This window comes from Pseudophryne corroboree, chromosome 1 (assembly GCF_028390025.1).
Source record: "Pseudophryne corroboree isolate aPseCor3 chromosome 1, aPseCor3.hap2, whole genome shotgun sequence".
Taxonomy (NCBI): domain Eukaryota; kingdom Metazoa; phylum Chordata; class Amphibia; order Anura; family Myobatrachidae; genus Pseudophryne; species Pseudophryne corroboree.
The window spans coordinates 561,513,365-561,534,307 of record NC_086444.1 but is presented as its reverse complement, the minus strand read 5'-3'; the positions used below and the strand labels follow the sequence as shown (position 1 = coordinate 561,534,307).

Below are 20,943 nucleotides of genomic sequence, written 5' to 3'. Positions count from 1 at the left end.
CAGCTCCATCTCCCAAGCGGCGCAGCATAATCCTGCATCCTGGTTCCCGGGTACTTGCGGCAGAGATGCAGACCGCTCTCCTGGTTCACATGGCTGCTACTGGGAGGGGGTACAGTAAGAGGGTCCCCCAGGGCAGGACCTGCCATTAAATCGCGTCCCGTCCGCGATCTAGAGAGATGGGTCGCGGCGCTAGCGTGGACACTGTCACTGGGCAGGGACCCCACTAGACCACCAGGGCATTCAGAGCACAGGTCTGGTGTATTAACACCATTTAGTAAGGCTCTACAGTACCTGGGGTGGAAGTCCAGAATAGGGAAGCCGGCCCTTGACCTGTAGCCCCTCCTCTGGCCCAGGGTGCCATCTCCTTGCAGATTTCCCGCCCTGGAGCTGCCTCACACTCTCCCTCACAGAGACACTGGGCACCATCTTACACCATAGCAGCAGCAGCTGGTCTCTGGGATTGCAAGGCAAGGTCTCCCATGTAAAGCTGCCTGTATACAGAGCTGTGACTTTGCATTCACTTGAGTATCCTACATGTCTTGGAAGTGGAACAGACAGTGTTAGTTAAGAAAGTGTACCTTTGCAGAATATATTGTACGAGTATTCTGACCGTGCTATTATATATACATACAGTATATATAATAGTCCAGTGCAGCTTTATTGTGATAACAACTTCTGCATTGCCTGTGACTGTGTGCCTGTATCTGCTGTGTGGTTTCACTCTCAGTGTTTCCCAGATATAACTGTCACTATATTTTGTACCCTGGGCTAGGTGCGTTTGGGTCTTATATTATTACACATATCAAATACATATACAGTATTCTACTGTGTTACAGTCACATAATACCAGGTTCTATCCGCAGGTATTGTTTTTTGTTTGGCTTGATCGTACTAGAATAGCCCTGTTGTTGCATATATCTCATAATGGGCGGTATTCAATTCTTTTCACTCCCTTCCACACCCGTTCTGTTTCTGCTGACGGGTGTGGTATAATCATTTCAGCCCGCTACCCCCAGGGTAGCGAGGGCGCCTAACCCTTTACGCAGCTAAACCTGATTATTATGGGTGCAATTTGTGTGATAATGAGGATCACTTTAGATAGGAGATTGGGCGTGATATATCATTTGACTACCACCCAATGTCTAATAAAAAGGGCTGTAAATCAGTGGAAGCTCCTGCATCATGCAGAGCATGCTCCAAGGATTTAGCAGAGGGAGAAGTGTTGTACGATGGTCTGTGTACTACTTGTCATGTACCTCCCAATAAGTCCGCAGCTCCTGCACCTATTCAGGAGCCACCCTGGGCTGCGTTCACCAACCTACTGGGTACTCTGGTGGAACGCCTAGCGCCCTTATATGGGACCACCTGTGCCACTACCGCCACAATTTGTCCCTATGGATAATCTGCCTTGGGCGGAAAATTTGTCTAACCAGATGTAGCAACTAAATCAGTCCTTGGTGAGACAAAAATCTACCCCAGATCACTCCGGTGTCCCTGGGTCCTCTAAGCAGGCTGCTTCCTCCTCACAATCTACAAACCTCTCTGATGTTTCACCAGAAGAGGAGGGGGAGCATACGGTCCTGTCATACACTGAATCCTGTGTTACTGATGAGGATTCTCCATTGCAAATTGATGTCCCTACCTTAGTGGTTGCTCTAAAGCATATCCTACAAATCACTGGTGAGGATTCCACTACTGTGGCAAAGAAAACTGATACGTTTAAACAGCAGAACGTGGTTAAAACTGTATTACCCCATTCTGACCTTATCGTGGACATCAGGCGGGAACCCTGGTCTAATCCAGGGAAGAAATTCCCTTTGCCTAAACGGGCCTTGGCTCGCTATCCTCTCTTTGCAGAGTTGTGTACCCTCCGGTGGATTCTCATGTCACTTGCCTCGTGTTGTCATCCACTCTGCCTGTCATCACTGTCATCTCGCTGAAGGAACCGACAGATAAGCGTGTGGAGGGATGCCTGAAATCTATATACTCCCTTACAGGGGCTGTTCATACACCCACTATTGCCGCATCTTGGGCGGCAAAAGGTATTGAAGCATGGGTTCAGGCATTAGAGGATGAGCTGCCCGTGGATATTTCTGACAATGCCAGACAATACCTGTCTCACATTACCACCGCATCCTATTACATTTAGGAGGCGTCCTCTGAGGCGGGAGTATTGGAAGCCAAGGCGTCGACTACGTCTGTCCTGGCTCACTGCATTCTGTGGTTGAGGTCGTGGAAAGTGGACCTGGACTCCAAAAAGACTTTGAAGGTACTCCCCTTTACTGGGGACATTCTATTTGGGGAAGACCTAAATAAAATTGGGTCTTAATTAGCAGCTGCTAAGACAGCTTTCCTCCCCACTACTAATCCTTCTGCACAGAAGGCACAAGGTACCACTTTGCGTTCCTTTCGGCCTCAAGGGAAAGCAAAGGGTCCCGAGACAATCTCGTGCTCCCAAAACCACCAAGCCCAAGGCAAAACAGTCCTGGGCAGCCCGTCAGCCTGCTTCAAAACATGACAAGCCTGCTGCATGATGGGGCAGGCCTCCCCTGGGGGACTCCAGGGTGGGTGGCTGACTTCTACAGTTCGCGCAGGTCTGGTTAAAGACCACTTCAGATGCATGAGTACTGGAAGTTATCTCTCATGGGTATGCTGTCTTCTTCAAGAAACGTCCTCCTCGCCAGTTCTGAGCTACTGCTATCCTTTCGGACCCGTTATAGGCGCAAGCTCTACAAAAGGTTGTAGGTTCTAGGTATAAGAGTGGTTGTGCCGGTACCTCAGTCCCAGAGGGGCAAAGGTTACTACTCGACCCTGTTTCTGGTTCCGAAACACAATGGGTCCTGCCGGCCTATACTCAACCTCAAATCTCTGAACAAGTTTGTGAGAGTGTCCATGTTTCGTATGGAAACACTGTACTCAATTGTGCTGTCTACGGAACCCGGAGACTATATGGTATCCCTGGATATACAGGGTGCATGTCTGCATATTCCTATTGCCATGTCACATCAGCAGTTCCTGTAGTTTGCTATTGGCAACCTTCACTACCAATTCCAGGCTCTGCCATTTGGACTGGCTATGGCTCCTCGGATCTTCACCAAGGCCATGATGACGGCCTACCTCCGTCGCCAGGGAGTCGGAATCCTGCCGTACTTGGACAACTTGCTGATTCTGGCAAATTCCCACAAAGTACTTGGCCTGATGGTGTTGGCATTCGAAATGGTACGCTCAATTTCATTCCCGCCCTCTAAAACAGTTAATCCTTTCCAAGTGGGATGGCCTTCGTCATCGGATCAGATCTCAAATGAGCTCTTTGACTCCGGAGGTTCGTCTGTCGCTGACCTGGTGGCTCCAGGACCAGCAATTGAGCAGGAGCCATCTCTTCGGGATCCCCAACTGGGTCCTACTGACAATAGACGCCAGTCTGAGGGGATGGGGAGCGGTGTTGGAGCATCACTCTTATCAGGGTTACTGTACCAAGGAGGAATCACTCCTCCCGATAAACATCTTAGAACTGAGGGCAGTGTTCAATCTCTTTTGCCCTGCCTCTGGTAGAGAACAGGCCTGTTCAAGTACGGTCAGACAACGCCACCATGGTGGCATGCATAATCCATCAAGGCGGCACTCGAAGCCGCATGGTAATAATGGAAGTGTCAAAAATCCTTTGTTGGGTTGAACTCCATCTGTCAGCCATATCGGCAGTGTTCAGTCTGGGCGTCCTGAACTGGGAATCGGACTGCCTCAGTTGCCAGGACATGCATGTCGGAGAGTGGAGTCTTCATCCAGAATCTTTCAACTTCTCGTGGACAGATGGGGCCTACCGGACGCAGACCTCATGGCGTTTCAACATAATTACAAGGTTCTGGTCTTTGAATCTTGGACCAGGGAGCATTCACTGATGCACTGACCGTTCCAGGGAACTTTCGCTGTCCTACGTATTCCTACCGGTGTCACTCTTGCCCAGGGTCCTACGGAAGTTCAAACACGAAGGAGGAATGCTACTTCTAGTAGCTACAGCGGGGCCTAGATGGCATTGGTTCTCAGACCAGCAAGGTCTGTCGACAGGGCATCCTCTTCTGCTTCTTCAGCGACCAGACCTCCTCGTACAAGGCCCTTGTCTGTACCGAGACCTGGCTAGACTGGCTTTGATAGCATGGCTCTTGAAGCTTCACTCCTGAGGCCAAAGGATTTTCCGAGGCAGTTATTCAAACTATGATGAATGCCCGCAAACCGGCCTCTGCCCGGATTTATTACATGATTTGGAATTCTTACTTCACCTGGTGGGCTGATAAGAATTAGGATACCTATAGATTCAGAACTTCCAGGATTCTGGCTTTTCTGCAAAGAGGCCTGGACTTGGGTCTTCGTCTGGCCTCCCTCAAGGTTCACATATCTGCTTTGTCGGTAAGGTTTCAGAGGAAAATTGCGTCTATACCTGACGTCCATACTTTCACTCAAGGTGTCCTATGTATTCAGCCTCCCTGAGTTCCTCCTGTGGCTCCATGGGATCTGTCTGTTGTACCGCATGCCCTGAAAGAGTCTCCATTTGAACCTGTTGAATCTGTGGACCTTAACTGGCTCATGGCCAAGGTCCTGTTCGTGCTGGCTGTTGCCTCTGCAAGACGGGGGTCGGACTTAGGCGCTTTGTCCTGTCGTCCACCCTTTCTGATATTTCACCGTGTCTAGGCAGTTCTAAGAACTCGACCAGGTTATTTACCTAAGGTGGTGTCATCTTTTCACCTTAACCAAGAGATTGTGGTCCCTGCCTTTATCTCTTCGGACTTGTCTTCTAAAGAACTTTCTTTGGATGTGGTTAGGGCTCTCCGTATCTGTGTGGAGAGGACTGCCTCTATCAGGAGGTCAGATACCTTTTTTTTGTCCAGTTGGTTTCCACAAACGTGGCTGGCTTGCGAATAAGTAAACCTTGGCAAAATGGATTAGAATGGTGATTGCACAAGCTTATGCACAGGCTGGACTCCCAGCTCCTGCTGCTATTAAAGCCCATTCTGTCACGATCCTGACTGTATTTCTCATATTCTGTGGCTTGAGTATAGTATGAGTATAGTATGAAGACTGCAAATCTGTGTTGCTTTCTTGATTAAGCCACCTTAGTAGGAATTTCACTGATGAATCAGTAATCAGCTGTGAGCAGCATTTGATTCTTCACTGTATTCAGCAATCTGGAGTTTAGTCCTGAAGGTCAGCATCCTCTGTTCATTTGTAGAAGTTCAGGCTTCAGTGTTTTTCGGCCTGCTAGGCCTTACTCCACATCACAGCCTGACCTGGAGTACTGACATGACAGGGTCTGATCACCTGACCTGGAGCTATCCAATCCTGTGCCAGCCTGAGACTCTCTGACTCACCTGACTCTGTTCACCAATCACCAAGGACCAGGAAGTAAGCAGAGAGACTTGTGTTACAGAAGCTGCCGGTTCCTTGAGTCACACAGCTCAGTGTGAGCTTAGTAGCTGAGCTCCCTAAGAGGTAACACTATTACCTTAATTCCTGTAAACCTCTGCTCTTTTGCTACCTAGTCCGGATTACAGTTGTGTTACCAGTTATATCCAGTATCAGTCTCGTTTTAAAGACACAGCTGCAGTATACTTCAGTCTAGTCTTAAAGACACAGTCACAGTATTCTTCAGTCTCGTCTTAAAGACAAAGCCACAGTATTCTTCAGTCTTGTCTTAAAGACATAGTCACAGTATTCTTCAATCTCGTCTTAAAGACACAGTCACAGTATTCTTTAGTCTCTTCTTAAAGACAGTCACAGTATTCTTTAGTCTCGTGTTAGACACAGCTGCAGTATTCTTCAGTCTCGTCTTAGACACAGCAGCAGTATTCTTCAGTCTCCTCTTAAAGACACAGTCACAGTATTCTTCAATCTCATCATAAAGACACAGTCACAGTATTCTTCAGTCACGGCTTATAGACAGTCACAGTATTCTTCAGTCACAGCTTATAGACAGTCACAGTATTCTTCAGTCTCGTCTTAAAGTCGAAGTCTTCAGTTCTTCAGTCTCGTCTTAAAGACACAGCCGCAGTACCTTCAGTCTCATCTTAAAGACACAGTCACAGTATTCTTCAATCTCATCATAAAGACACAGTCACAGTATTCTTCAGTCACGGCTTATAGACACAGTCACAGTATTCTTCAGTCTCGTCTTAAAGTCACAGTCTTCAGTTCTTCAGTCTCGTCTTAAAGACTCAGCCGCAGTATCTTCAGTCTCGTCTTAAAGACACAGTCACAGTATTCTTCAGTCTCGTCTTAGACACAGCCACAGTATTCTTCAGTCTCGTCTTAAAGACACAGTCGCAGTATTCTTCAGTCTCATCTTAAAGACACAGTATTCTTCAGTCTCATCTTAAAGACACAGCCTCAGTATTCTTCAGTCTAGTCTTAAAGACACAGCCGCAGTATTCATCAGTCTCGTCTTAAAGACACAATCACAGTATTCTTCAGTCTCATCTTAAAGTCACAGCCATAGTCTTCAGTTCTTCAGCCTCGTCCTAAAGTCACAGCCACAGTCATTGTTCTTCATACAGAGTGCTACAGCATCGTTTTACAATTAACTCCATTCTTCAGTTCAGTCATTGGGGTAACCTCAGCCTCTGTGAATTATCATTACTCCATTAAATCTTACTTTTTGTACCTAATTCATCGTCCATGGTTTTCCTTGAGCTATTCATCTCACTGATTCCCACTGAGCAGCCAATATACACACAGTCCCCCAGTTACCTGCACGGACTTCACATACACATTGGGTTCACAAAACTACAGTCATGACACATTCTACTCGGTGTGTTGGATCTTCTTGGGCGGCCCGCCATGGTGCGTCCGCAGAACAGTTGTGCAAGGCGGCTACAAGGTCCTCTGTGAACACATTTCTTAAGTTCTATGCCTTTGATACCTTTGCCTCCCAGGATGCTTCCTTTGGATGCCGGATTCTCACATCCGCTAAAGCGTGTCCCCTTCCTTGAGGAACTGCTTTAGGACATCCCCGATGTCTTCCTGGTGCAAACCAATGTAACTTGCTGCAGAAAAGGAGAGTTATGGTAGACTTACCATTGTTAACGCTCTTTCTGCAAGGTACATTGGGTTCCACAGGGCACCCACCCTGACGCACCTAGCTTCTTTGGGTTGTATGGCATTGGGTTGTATGGCATTCTCCTTTCATGAGAATGTGTCTCTATGTGACTAATATCTGCCTTCTCTCTTGCCTGCTCCTGCATTGGACTGGTTAACGAAACTGAGCTCTCAGTGCCTGGAGGCGGGGTTATAGAGGAGGTCCCTATGCATCCTGAGACAGCCTAAAGCTTTAGCCTGTTGGTGCCTCTGGATCAAGATCCACTCTACACCCCGATGTTTTCCCTGTGGAACTCAATGTACCTCGCAGAAAGAGAGTTAACAATGGTAAATCTATTATAAGTCTCCTTTTCAGTACATTTCATGTTTTCAATTTTTTTAACCTTTAGCAGTTTACAGCTTACCTTTGTACCAATTCAGGTTATTCATTAGACTTGAATGCGTACATTTGAATACAAACTAGTATACTGTAGGGGCCTAATTCAGACCTGATCGCTCGCTAGGGTTTTTTTGCACTGCTGCGAGCAGATAGTCGCCGCCCATAGGGGAGTATATTTTTGCTTTGCAAGTGTGCGATCGCATGTGCAGCCGAGCGGTACAAAAAAGTTTTGTGCAGTTTCTGAGTTGCCCAGGGCTTACTCAGCCGCTGCGATCACTTCACCATGTCCGGTCCTGGAATTGCGATCAGACACCCGCCCTGCAAACGCTTGGACACGCCTGCATTTTCCAACCACTCCCAGAAAATGGTCAGTGGACACCCACAAACGCCTTCTTCCTGTCAGTCTCCTTGAGATCACCCGTGTGAATGGATTCTTCGTACAATCCATCACACAGCAGCGATCCGCTTTGTACCCGTGCGACGCGCCTGTGCATTGTGGTGCATACGCATGCCCAGTTCTGACCTGATCGCAGCGGAAAAACCTAGCGTGCGATTAGGTCTGAGTGACCCCCTATGTACAGTATATGTATATATATGTCATCATTTACAACTGCAATGTTACCTTTTCCAAAGAAAAGAAGCCTGGCTGTCATATTTGTAAAGATCCAAGAATGGCCACAGAATTGAATGAGATAATAGACTGAAAGATACGTCTTCATCCTGGACCTGCAAAGAGAGAGAACATAAAGGTGATGTTTTATTAAATATAATCAATTATAACTTTAACTTTAGTAGTGCTGATTTCCTTATTGCCTATTGTTCTGCACTTATACCTATTTTACTGTACTCTAAACAACATTTTGTCACAAAGTCTCATGTGAGGAGTACAGAAAAAGGAGTAACACTGGGCGGGATGTACTAATGATGCACATTTACTGCATCGGAGATTGTGTTACATTTCATCGCTTACGTTGTTCCTCTTACTGACGCTGGCATGTACTGTATCATTCTTTCCTCCCCAGCAGCAGCTGCAGCCACAGCTTTTAAAGGTGCGGCTCCTGCCTACCAAAACGAAAGTGAGGATGCCTGAGCATGGAGTTGGGGTATAGGGGAGGGGGACCAGAGCATCTTGGGATACCAAAAGCTTAACTGTTTGGTGCCCGGTCCTATTACCACCACCTACAACTCCCAATGTCTTCTCTGTGGACCCCCTATGGAACCCAAAAAAGAAATATATGCATTGCGACCAAACCTGATGGTGAAACACATGAAATTTCGAGCTCAGTGTCCTATGAGGTTTACCACACTCCTGAAAAAGGGTCCTCCTGCACTCCTTACTACAGATTTCTTTAATTTACTACTGGATGTGATCGATCATCTGCAGTGGCGCACCCAGGGGGGGGGGGGGGGGGGTTTCCGAGCACCCAGAAACCCCCCTCCACTAAAAAAAAAAAAAAAAAATTTTTTTTTTTTTTTTTTTTTGCTGCATGAGTATTATTAATGGCTGTCTAGCGTCCTCTGCAGCCTGCTGTCTTCCTGGTGGCACTTGTAAGTGCAATAAAAGTTTACTTTATTTTAATTATAGTACATATATATCCATGTGCATACATATATACACATGTATATATATATATATACATACATACATACATACATACATATAAACACACACACATATGATATGATAGATATATATATATATATATATATATATGTATACATGTGTATATATATATATATATATATGTGTACTGTATGTGTGTGTACATATATATATATATGTATGCATGCATGTATGCATGTTTAATATGCTATGTATATGTGTATATGTGTGTGTATGTATGTATGTATATATATATATATGTAGATATATGTATATATAAATATATATATATATATATACTAGGTGATTCATCGCGCCCTACGGGCACTCTTCACACCGTCGTAAGGGGCTACGCCCCGGTAAACTGGACAGAAAAGTGAAGGGGTAGAATAGTAGATGGTGAAGTTGTGGTGGAATGGTTGGTTTGTTTGTGGGTAGATGTAGTATGACAAAAGGGAATGTGCTGGTGAATGGGGTGCAGGCTTTTGTGAGTGGGTGAGCAGTGTGTATAGGGGAGGCTGGTAAGATTGTAGGTGTCAATGTTATGTATAGAGGAGATGGTTGTTCAAGGCAAGTATGTGAAGATATGGTTTACATGTTAAAAATTTGAGTGAAAACAAAATTTTTAGTAAAGTGGTGATTGGGGGTGGGGATGCAGGGGTTGATGAGTGCTGGGTGATGGTGGATTGCCCGATGTGTGCCGCAGGCAGAGCGGGGCGGGAGGTGCAGGTAGCAGGTACAGCGCTGCGGGTGACGGAGGTGGCGCTGCCTTGACTTCTGCTGCGGTGTGTGGCGCCTCCGTGACACAGGGTGAGCGCTCTGTGCGTCTCGGTGACGGGGCTGCTGAAGGGCGCTGGAAGTGAGTGAGGCTGCTGTGCGGGGGTGCTCCCTAAGTGCAGTGTGGCCGTGAGGTATTTGTATGGCACGGCTCCTGTACGGCACCTCGGTGTGCTGAGGGTGACGGGGCTGCTGAAGGGGGGTGGATATGAAGGAGTCTGCTGTGCAGTGTGGTCGTGGAGTGACATGGTAGGGGGGGGGGGCTAGCGGCGGGCTTGGTAGCGGGTGTGGTGGGTAAGGTGGGTGTAGTAGGTGGTGGTGGGTGGTAAGGGTGTGTGGGTGTCTGTTTGCGCACCTGCCAGTGTGGGCCGTCAGTGAGAATGGTGTGTCTCCTGGTGGTCCCTTCTCCTATAGTGTGTCATGTGGTGTGCTGACACAGATAGGGCAGGGTCTGTCACTCCACCCAGCGTTATATATACACACATACACACACACACATATACAAACATATTTTAGGAAATATATATATACAGAAATATACACACATCCATATAGATTTCCACAGATACCCCTATAGATATACACACACATCTTTACACGTAACATAGGCTTACAGTGCTCAGCAGTTTAGGAAATATATATACAGAAATATACACACATCCATATAGATTTCCACAGATACCCCTATATATATACACACACATCTTTACACGTAACATAGGCTTACAGTGCTCAGCAGTCCTGTAAATCACTGACCCCTCACAGGCTTAATAGCCTGAGCTGTTTGCTGCCTTAAACACAGCTTAGTTATGGGGCCTCCCTGTGGGCATTACTCCCCCCCCCCCTGTCCCAGTGATCTGCCTTGTCAGAGACGGACCGCGGCTGGCGTGAGAGCTCTCTGCGGTCAGCCTTTCAGCTCTCCCCCCTCTGCATACAAAGCCGCCGTTGGCGGCTCCGCAGCTCTGGCGGGTAGCGGCTAGCAGAAGCTAACCGCGGGAGGGAGGGGGGAAGCGGCGTCCGCGGACTGGGTAGCATAGGTATGGGAGCGGGGGCGGCCGCGGACTGGGGAGCGTAGGTATGGGAGCGGGCAGCCGGGAAGCGGCTGCGGCTTGGCGCCCAGTGGCGGCTGCTGTGCAGTCCGCAGCTGGGCAGTGGAATACAGGCAGTGAATGGTGGCTTGGCGGCCAGCGGCGGCTGTCCGTGGCTGGCCAGGCAGGAGGTGTGGTGAACTGTGTCCACTTGCTTGGCTGCTGAAGGGGGGTGGATATGAAGGAGGCTGCTGTGCAGTGTGGTCGTGGAGTGAGATGGTAGTGGGGGGCTAGCGGTTGCCTTAGTAGCGGGTGTGTGGTGGGTAAGGTGGGTGTAGTAGGTGGTGTTAAGGGTGTGTGGGTGTTTGCTTACCTGGCAGTGTGGGCCGTCAGTGAGAATGGTGTGTCTCCTGGTGGTCCCTTCTCCTATAGTGTGTCATGTGGTGTGCTGACACACATAGGGCAGGGTCTGTGACTCCACCCAGCGTTAGAAGTGCAGCCACAGAGTCACAGGGCTAATATATAGGAGATACACACACACACACACACACACAGACACACTAGTTTTACGGACCCAGCATATACTGGGTCACCTCAGTCCCCACCCCCGTGATTGGCTCCGCCCAGTTCTGGAAACCCCCCCATGCAAATCCTGCGTTTGCCACTGATCTGTGCTTGCATTTAACCTCCTACTATACCTCCACTGGAACTGTATTAGGGATTATTTAACTTGCAATACAGAAAGTAGAAGCCCGTTAAGATTTATTTTTTGGATTGTGGTCAGCAGCGGCTCCTACCTCTTTGGAGGAGGGGGTTGCATTTTTTCTGTGACAATACATCTTAGCAATAGGACGCGCAAGCAGCTTCTGCTGATTAAAATGATATGCAGCATGCCTACAGTATATGCTGTGTGTGACTGGGACTGTATTTGCATACAACATGCTATGCTACAGTGTCTTCATGGAAAACACTAACGTGGCATTTTGGATGAAGATAGAGCTGCAATTATACACAGAATATAGGAGGGCTGCATATCATTTCAATTACCAGAAGCTGTAGAAAGCCTATTGCATTACTTTGCGTCTCATACACATTTTCGGGGAAAAAACACATAAAAATACTCTGCGCTACCGAGTTCCACTAAGGCATGGCGCAACTTCGAGGGCTGTTTAGCGTGACTGGAGCAAAGATGTAAGTGGATACATCTGTAGGTAAAATCTGCCACTGATTGTGATCCAGTTGCCCACTCACCCACTATTGAATTCCAAGTAACGGCAGATACCAGTGGTGGTGGGACACTTACATCCTAGAAACTTTGCTATTTAGATGTACACAATTGTTTATCACCAGACATCTGGCTACATCCTAGGGAAATTATTTACTTATTACTTATGCATACATGCCAACACAGGTTTTGCTGTGAAATGTCATACTACCAAACAGGGCCGGCTCCAGGCCTACTAGCACCCTGAGCGAAAACATGTAAAAGCGCCCCCCCCCCCCCCCCCCCATGCGCGCGCGCTCCAGGAAAAGTGGGCGTGGCCTCATAACTTCATATTATTAGACTATAAATAAATATGTTTTCACACCCCCTCTACGCACACAATTAGCAGCCTTACACATAACAGCCACAGTAGTGTTCCTTACACACAATTTCTCCAGTATAGTGTCAGATACACATAATGTCTCCAGTATAGTGCCAGATACACAATGTGCAGTGCCAGATAGACATGATATGCCCCCCAGCAGTGCCAGCTACACACAATATGCCCCCCAGCAGTGCCAGCTACACGATAGTGTTCACTTTTTAGGGCAGGGAGGGCACATTTTTAAGTTAGGAGGGCAAAATGATGTACATACTGTAATGCTTGTTGCTCATCTACACACATGGCAAAGCATGGACAGTGCGCGCCGAAGGCGCGCAGCAAAAATTTAGGGGCGTTGCTTCGTGGGGAAGGTGCGTGGCCACATAATAGTGGCAATTCGCATTACACCACACAGTAGTGCAGTTAATACACACTGCACCAGGTAGAACCTCCTAGACACTTTGCGCCAGGCAGAGCCCGTTAGACACTTTGCGCCAGGCAGAGCCCGTTAGACACTTTGCGCCAGGCAGAGCACGTTAGACACTTTGCGCCAGGCAGAGCACGTTAGACACATTGCCTAGCCACAAACGCCTAGCGGGAACACTAAATGATATGCTCCCCAGCCGTGCCAGCTACACATGACATGCCCCCCAGCAGTGCCAGCAACACATGACATGCCCCCCAGCAATGCCAGATACATAAATGGCCACACAGTGCCAGATATGTAGATACAGAAAAGCCCCCACAGTGCCAGATAAATGCCCCCACAGTGCCAGATAAATGCCCCCACAGTGCCAGATACAGAAAAGCCCCCACAGTGCCAGATACAGAAAAGCCCCCACAGTGCCAGATAAATGCCCCCACAGTGCCAGATAAATGCCCCACAGTGCCAGATAAATGTCCCCACAGTGCCAGATAAATGCCCCCACAGTGCCAGATAAATGCCCCCACTGTGCCAGAAATGCCCCCACTGTGCCAGAAATGCCCCCAGTGTGCCAAATACATAAATGCCCCCACAGAGCCAGATATGCCCCCACAGAGCCAGAAATGTACCAGAAATGCCCCCAGTGTGCCAGATAAATGCCCCCAGTGTGCCAGATAAATGCCCCCAGTGTGCCAGATATGCCCCCACAGTGCCAGATATGCCCCCACAGAGCCAGTAATGCCCCCACAGTGCCAGATATGCCCCCCACAGTGCCAGATATGCCCCCCACAGTGCCAGATATGCCCCCCACAGTGCCAGATATGCCCCGTGTGCCAGATATGCCCCCACAGTGCCAGATATGCCCCCACAGTGCCAAATAAATGCCCCCACAGTACCAGATAAATGCCCCCAGTATGCCAGATAAATGCCCCCAGTGTGCCAGATAAATGCCCCCAGTGTGCCAGATATGCCCCCACAGTGCCAGATATGCCCTTACAGAGCCAGAAATGCCCCCACAGTGCCAGAAATGCCCCCCACAGTGCCATATATGCCCCCAGTGTGCCAGAAATGCCCCCACGGTGCCAGATATGCCCCCACAGTGCCAGATTAATTTCCCCCCTCCCCAATACCTGCGGCGCTGAGAGGGGGAGGAGTACTGCTGAGCCTGTCCGAGTGCGGGAGTGGGGCCGGGCGAGTGCGGGTCCGGGTCCAGGTGCGGGCGGCCGGGCGGCCACTTGTGTGCGCTATGCGCGCTGCGCGGCGCCGGCGTCTGACGTTAGACACCGGCGCCGCGCGCATAGCGCACACACTGCCGGGCCAATGCTGCACAGGGCCGGCTCCAGCTTCGAATATGGCGGCCCAAGCGCGCGGCGCCCATTAAGGGTGGCGCCCTGCGCGGCCGCTCTATTCGAACATGCCTAGAGCCGGCCCTGCTACCAAATGGGATTAAAACTGCATATGTTGGGACTATAATATCTAGTGTGTGTGTGTGGTGCAGTTTTACCAGGATTAGGATTTTGGCTATGTTTGAGCATCATCAGAGCCATGTATGTCTACATGGTGGTCACCAACTTTGCCATGGAGTCTCTAAATTAAATTTTTCATTTAACCAACTTCGCTCAGGATGTCTCCCGGTGCCAAAAACTGCGCTGATCTGAAGGCACAGGCTGATATGTACCAGTGGGGTCAGGCAGAGCTCCAACAAAAAAGCAGTGAGTCGGAGGATCAACTGTAATACACTGCACCTGCACTGACAGTTACTAGCCAAATGTAACTCTCTCTGCACATGTTATATCTGCCCATTAGAGGAAAATGTTATTTTGCAATCAACATTGAATTAGGCCGATGGTCTCCCATGTTGGTCTCAGAGATTTCTGCTCGACAATGATTTCTGAAACTGCAGTGATTTTGGAAGCTATACTGATTTCTTTTTCTGTAAGTCAGTCTGCTCCTGATATACCCCATTCAGAGAATATGCCTGCCTGAATTGTCATTTACTTCTAATTGTTATACAGGTGTGAATGACTTCTGTGTTCCTTTTCAAATATTCCCCCTTTAGTATACCACATTCAGACTAAAGCGGAAAATGTACTAAGCAATGATAAGCGCAAAGAAATGAGCTAGTAGAGAAGTTGCCCATGGCAGCCAATCAGCTGCTCTGTATAATTTTAAAGAATGTAATTATAAATGCTACTTCAATGCTGATTGGTTGCCATGGACTGCTTCTCCATTGGCTCACTTCTCCACTTATTTCACTGCTTAGTACATAACCCCCTAAGTTTACTTCTTCTCAGATCTCAGCCTTCAAATGTGTGGTCCTTTTCAGGACAATTCATTGTTAAAGCATAACCATAAGTTTCAGAAAAGCCATGCCACCATAAAAACAATCCAGTCAGAAGTAAAAGAGTGGCAAGATGTGAAGAGACTTCAGAAGAAGTAAAAGCAGGCTTGGCAGCTCAACAAGAGAGACAAGCAACCACCTGACGGAGAATCACTCAATGCAAAGCTAGCTCGCCAATCTGTTGATTCTGCTAGACATGCAGCAGCTAGGGCCATGGAGTCCCCACGTCGGTCAGCTGAAGCTGACAGATATGCAGCCTCAAGGGACATGGAGTCAGCGGCTGCAGGAAAAACATGTCAATCAATCAAGTCTGCACAAACTGCTACATCCAGAGCCATGGAGTCCCTAGCTGCAAGACAAACATGTCAGTCAGCCGAAGCAGCTAGACATGTAACCTCAAGGGACATGGAGTTTGCAGCTGCAAGACAAACATGTCAGTCAGTCAATCGAGGCTGCACAAACTGCTACATCCAGGGCCATGGAGTCCCCAGCTGCAAGACAAACCTGCCAGTCATTTAATACTGTACAAATTGCAGCCTCGAGTGCCAAGGAGTCCCCAGCAGCAACACAAATTTAACAACCTGTTAATGCTGCAAGAACTGCAGTTCTCAGATTAAAACCATGGCAAGGCTTTAAACATGCTGCATTTCACTATGAGGAGTATGATGAGTATGAGATGCTCCCTATGGTAAATATTGGGAATATGTCCAAGCAATTCATGCACTGCAGCGCCAAGAAGCACCTGGTACAGTATGTGTAGCTGTGGGAGCAAGCTTAAACGCCCACCACTTTTGGACCCACCTAAGGCACTTATTTCTCTGGTTGCCTGAACATACTATAAATAAAAAGTGTTCCAGACATTTGAAAATATAATACCTCTCTCCAAATGACATCCTTAGGAGCAACAAGTCCAGTGGATGATTCAACATACATGTATGGAAAATTTAAAGTTCAGGGTCAAGTCTACTTCTGAGTAGGATCATCTGCCACTTCCCAATATGAATAATTTCCTTCAAATGTACTTAATTGGAGATGGGAATTAGGAAGAAAATATTCCTGGCATTGACTTCCACATAGTCTTTAAGTTGTAGGAAATATTGCATGCTACCAATAACTACATCAAAACCATGAAGAGTGTCTTAAAAAACATGCCATCAGATTATCTTAGAGGTAGTAGTGTCTAAATACTCCATAGAAATGACTAGATGGGTTCTTTTCATGGCTAAAACCATGGGGCTAATCAGGTATGAGCGGTCAGGGTAAGCAGTAGAGCCAGAGCCTCACCTGTCATACTCCAATGAAAAGAACAGATTTTTCCAATGATCAGTGTTATATTTACAATATACTGTAGATAACAGTTTGTTATAAATGATACAAATCTGCTTTTATCTTTAGAGTATGACAGGGAGAGATTATATCAGGCAGCGACAGATCAGCCTTCCCTCTCAATCAGAAACTGCCTGGAGCTTGGGGTGGGACCATGCTGCAGGCAATAAAACCTCATTGAAGAAAAGCATAATAGGAGGCATGCAACGGTGGGTGAAAGTTCCACAGACAGACCCAGAAGCTGCATCTGATCAGCGCAGCTGCCTCTCCCCGAGCAGCGTCCATCCTGGAAGGTAAGCAGTGTTGCCACCGCTCAGACTCCCACTTCCCTATATACACATATATATATATATATATATATATATATATATATATATATATATAGAATAATAGCAAAGGAGAACAACGTGGCACTCACGGCAAATTTCAATAATCACAACCACAGCGTTAGAGTAGAGCAACGTTTCAGTGGCCAATAAAGCCTGATGACAGTGGGGTGCCACTGAAACGTTGCTCTACTCTAACGCTGTGGTTGTGATTATTGAAATCTGCCGTGAGTGCCACGTTGTTCTCCTTTGCTATATATATATAAATATATATATATATATATATATATATATATATATATATACATATATGTTGACAGGTGGAGGGCTGGGGGGGATATACGGGCAGGTACTTAGCCATCATGCAATGCCATCAAGGATGCGTCTGATTGTCTCCAAGTTTATTCTGCCCCAAACATACAGCCAATGTCATTAAGAACTGTCTTCAGTGTAAAGAAGAACAAGGAGTCCTGGAAGTGAGGATATGGCCCCCAGAGAGCCATGATCTCAACATCATCTAGTCTGTCTGGGATTACATGAAGAGACAGAAGGATTTGAGCAAGACTACATCCACAGAAGATCTGTAATTAGTTCTCCAAGATGTTTGAAACAACCTCCCTGCTGAGTTCTTTCATAAATTGTGTGCAAGTGCACCTAGAAGAATTGATGCTGTTTTAAAGGCAAAGGGTGGTCACAGCAAATATTGATTTGATTTAGATTTCTCTTCTGTTAATTGATAAAAATAAACTATCAACACTTATATTATTTGAAAACATTTACTTTGCAGCATTTTTTCTACACCTGCCTAAAACTTCAACATGCCCAGGTAAAGAGAACCCGCTTTCCCCCCCCCCCTCCCCCCTCTCGGCGCCACTGGTAATGAATACACCTGTGCCCCTGCTTGGTGACCTGCAAAATGTGAACTGTGTGGGGTCCTGAGGGCCGAGTTTAAGAACCACTGATCTATGATATACATTGTCTTGTACAAAATCGTTCCCTCCGTTTCTTGATATTTCTATACACTAGTTGGAAAGTACCAATTGCTGCCCACCAATTGTTGGCATTTCACTGCCAGATGGATGTTAAGCCTTTTCTGTTAGGTTAGAAAGCCAAAAGGCTGTAGATCATTGAAAGTGATTAATAGACAGATAACAATTTTGCACTTGATTATTCTATATCAGGTATTCCCAACCTGCGGTCCTCAAGGCACACTATCAGTCCAGGTTTTAATGATATCCAGGCTTAAGCACAGGCGACTTAATTAGTACCTCAGTTATTTTTATTTAAGCATATAAGCTGAAACCTGTATACCACATCACTAAAACCTGCACTGTTATGGTGTGTACACACGGTGAGATTTCGGCTTATGGCCGATATTGGCTAGAACCTGCCCGGAGGCATGAGCCCCAATCTAGCCAATATCAGCACTGCCTGCGCAGTCTATTTTTTTCTTGCGATGCTGATCCCACAGAACCGCGCATCGGCATCACGAGCATATGCATGGTGCAATTTGCACTAACTTTTCTTATGATTTTGACTATATAGTGTACGAGGCTTTAGTGTGCCTTGAGGACCGAGGTTATACATGCCTGTTCTATACAGTATGTTCTTTACACTTTCCTTAGAATTTCAGGTGTTACTATTTTTGTTTTTGTTTAAAATTCCAGAATATCAATCCCTGGTGTATCCAGATTAAAGCATTGATTGGAACAGTTTTGTGGAAATATTTAGCAGTACTTGGCACCCAGAATCAGAGCCGTAACTAGACTTTTTGGTGCCCTGTGCCAGAGAGATAATTGACCCCTCCCTTTCATTTTTCCAAAAGGGACATAAGGCACATGCCTCGTGGGGAAGGGGCATGACAAGATTGAGCCCAGGGAAAGCCCATTCCCACATTACACAAATCCTCTTTATACCAAATTAAATAACGCATTCCAATATACTGCCATACCCAGGATTCAAACCTATAACCTGTTGAATTCTAATCAAACACCCTACTTATTGAGCTATTTGATCCTGCATAAAAACTATAAACACTATATGAAGCTACTGGTACTTTGCAAAAAAAAATAAAAAAATCAGCATTGCAATTGAGCAGAACTATGTAGTGTGCAGCTACACATACAATCACTTGCAGCCACACACTACATAGATCTGTTCAGCTGCAATGCATTTTTCACAAAGTACAAGGTAAGCTTCAAATAGTTCTAATTCTCTATCTTAGAATTATTTATCTGTCTATGCAAGGGCAGATAGCCCAATAAATAGATTGTCTGACTGTGGATTAGAATCCCGGGTATGTCAGCATCTTGAAATGTTATAAAGGACAGTGTGACAGAATAACAAAGAAATCTCAAGTTGAGTTCATGAATGTTGTATTGGTATTAACGACAGGAGATGCTGGGCTTCAAAAGGGGGGGAGCTGCAAGTGAAAGTAATAAAAACAGATAATTGACAAGTGCCGTCAACAGCGCCCCCTATCCTGCAGCGCTATGTGCAGTGCCCCCTTGCACACACCTAGTTACGGCCCTGCCCAAAGTGTAGCATTTGCTGTATTCTTGCCTACTGAGTCTCCTGCAGAATGAGGGAGGGTAGGAAACAATGATTTTGCTGGCTTGCTGTGGTTTCTTCATTTCTGTTTCCTGTTTCAAGCTTATTAAATAAAACTGGCAGCTAGTGTGATATACAGATACATGTTTATGTATTCTATTGAAAGTGTTAATTCATGGGATTCAGAAAACAAGAGCGTGATTCTAGGCATTCCCCTGCACATCAGCTTCAGGGTGTCATTGCCAGGTGTTTGCTACTAGAGAAGCCAAGCAGCTATTTCTTGTTTTCAGGATCAGTTCTAGGCCATGCTGTGTGGAAGCTCGCAGTTCTGTCCCCGCAGACTTTAATGAGAAATAGCAGAATTTATACTTCCCCATGGTCACTCACATCTCTGCCAATAACAACAAAGGGAAACAACTCACCCCGGCTGTACCTATTAGTTGAGGATGTCGCTCTCTTCTGGAAGTATACTTGGGCAGAGCCTGGTACTAGTACACACTGGTTCTTACTCCTAGGTCAGCCAAAGAGCAGCTGTTTTCCAGATGAGACCTCTCATCTGGAGTGCCCCCAAAGCGGAGAGTGGAGCTCAGTAATTTGTCTGTATATATAAAGGCAATATACACCAGTCCCTGCAGTTCTGCACTGTACAAAGCTATAGGCTGGGTCAGGGAGGGAAATACACTCCCATTAACTAAAATCAACGGCTCCCTCCCTGTACTCCCCTCCTACGTTACGTTTCTGCTTCATAGCACTTACTGAGGAACAAGCTCAGAATAACCACAACACTAGAAACAGACAGCTGTATGGTGTCACACACTTCTGCTTTCATTTATTTTCATGTAGCTTATATACATTACTTACAGGTGTAAAGAAACAAGCCCCAGCACTGCAGATATAAGATGTGCTTAGGTATTACCACTTTCACACCTAAAACCCGGCTACAACTCGGAACATTAAACACGGGTTGGAGCCAGGTTTTACGTTACTTACCCTTTCACACCGGACCTAGGTCTTCCCGGGTCATTGCCAAGCACACCGGACCTGGATCTTCCAGTGACCTGGGTAATCGGTCTAAAGGTGAGTACACACTGATAGATATCTGCAGATCAATTGATCTGCAGATATATCTATGGACGGATCCGGCAGTGTGCTGTGCATACACACTGCCCGATCTGTCGGGGACTTACGTCATGAAATGGGCGGGCGTGTACACACGCCCACCCAGTTCAGCTGTCAATCACCACCGGCTACTGCAGCATGTGTACGTGCGATCGGCTGGTCGTCCGTACACGCACAGCGATGCGCCAATATATTGGTAGATACATTGGCCATCGGCTGTACTGCAGGCCCGACGCAATATGTCTGTGAACGACGGAGTTCAGACATTTCGCACGTACACACTGGCCGACGGACCCACGATATATCGGCCGTTCAATAGAACGGCCGATCTATCAGCCAGTGTGTACCCACCTTAACAGTGGATGCTTGGAGATTATATAATCTCCAATTGCTACTGAGTC

General features: G+C 46.9%; 1 protein-coding gene across 8 annotated transcripts in view; it reads right to left on the bottom strand.

Annotated features, from left to right (window-relative positions):
* Positions 1-20,082, bottom strand: part of HACD4 (3-hydroxyacyl-CoA dehydratase 4) — a 78,371-nt gene extending 58,289 nt beyond the window's left edge. For 3 of the 8 annotated variants that reach the window (XM_063914152.1, XM_063914154.1, XM_063914153.1), the window contains exons 1-2: positions 8,433-8,500; positions 8,085-8,188 (exon numbers count right to left, since the gene is read on the bottom strand). In XM_063914152.1, coding sequence (XP_063770222.1) covers positions 8,085-8,188; positions 8,433-8,470 — 142 coding nt within the window. In that variant the 5' untranslated portion in view covers positions 8,471-8,500. The other 5 variants (XM_063914156.1, XM_063914157.1, XM_063914159.1 and 2 more) reach the window with 5 other exon arrangements.
* Positions 20,083-20,943: the final 861 nt, after the last annotated feature.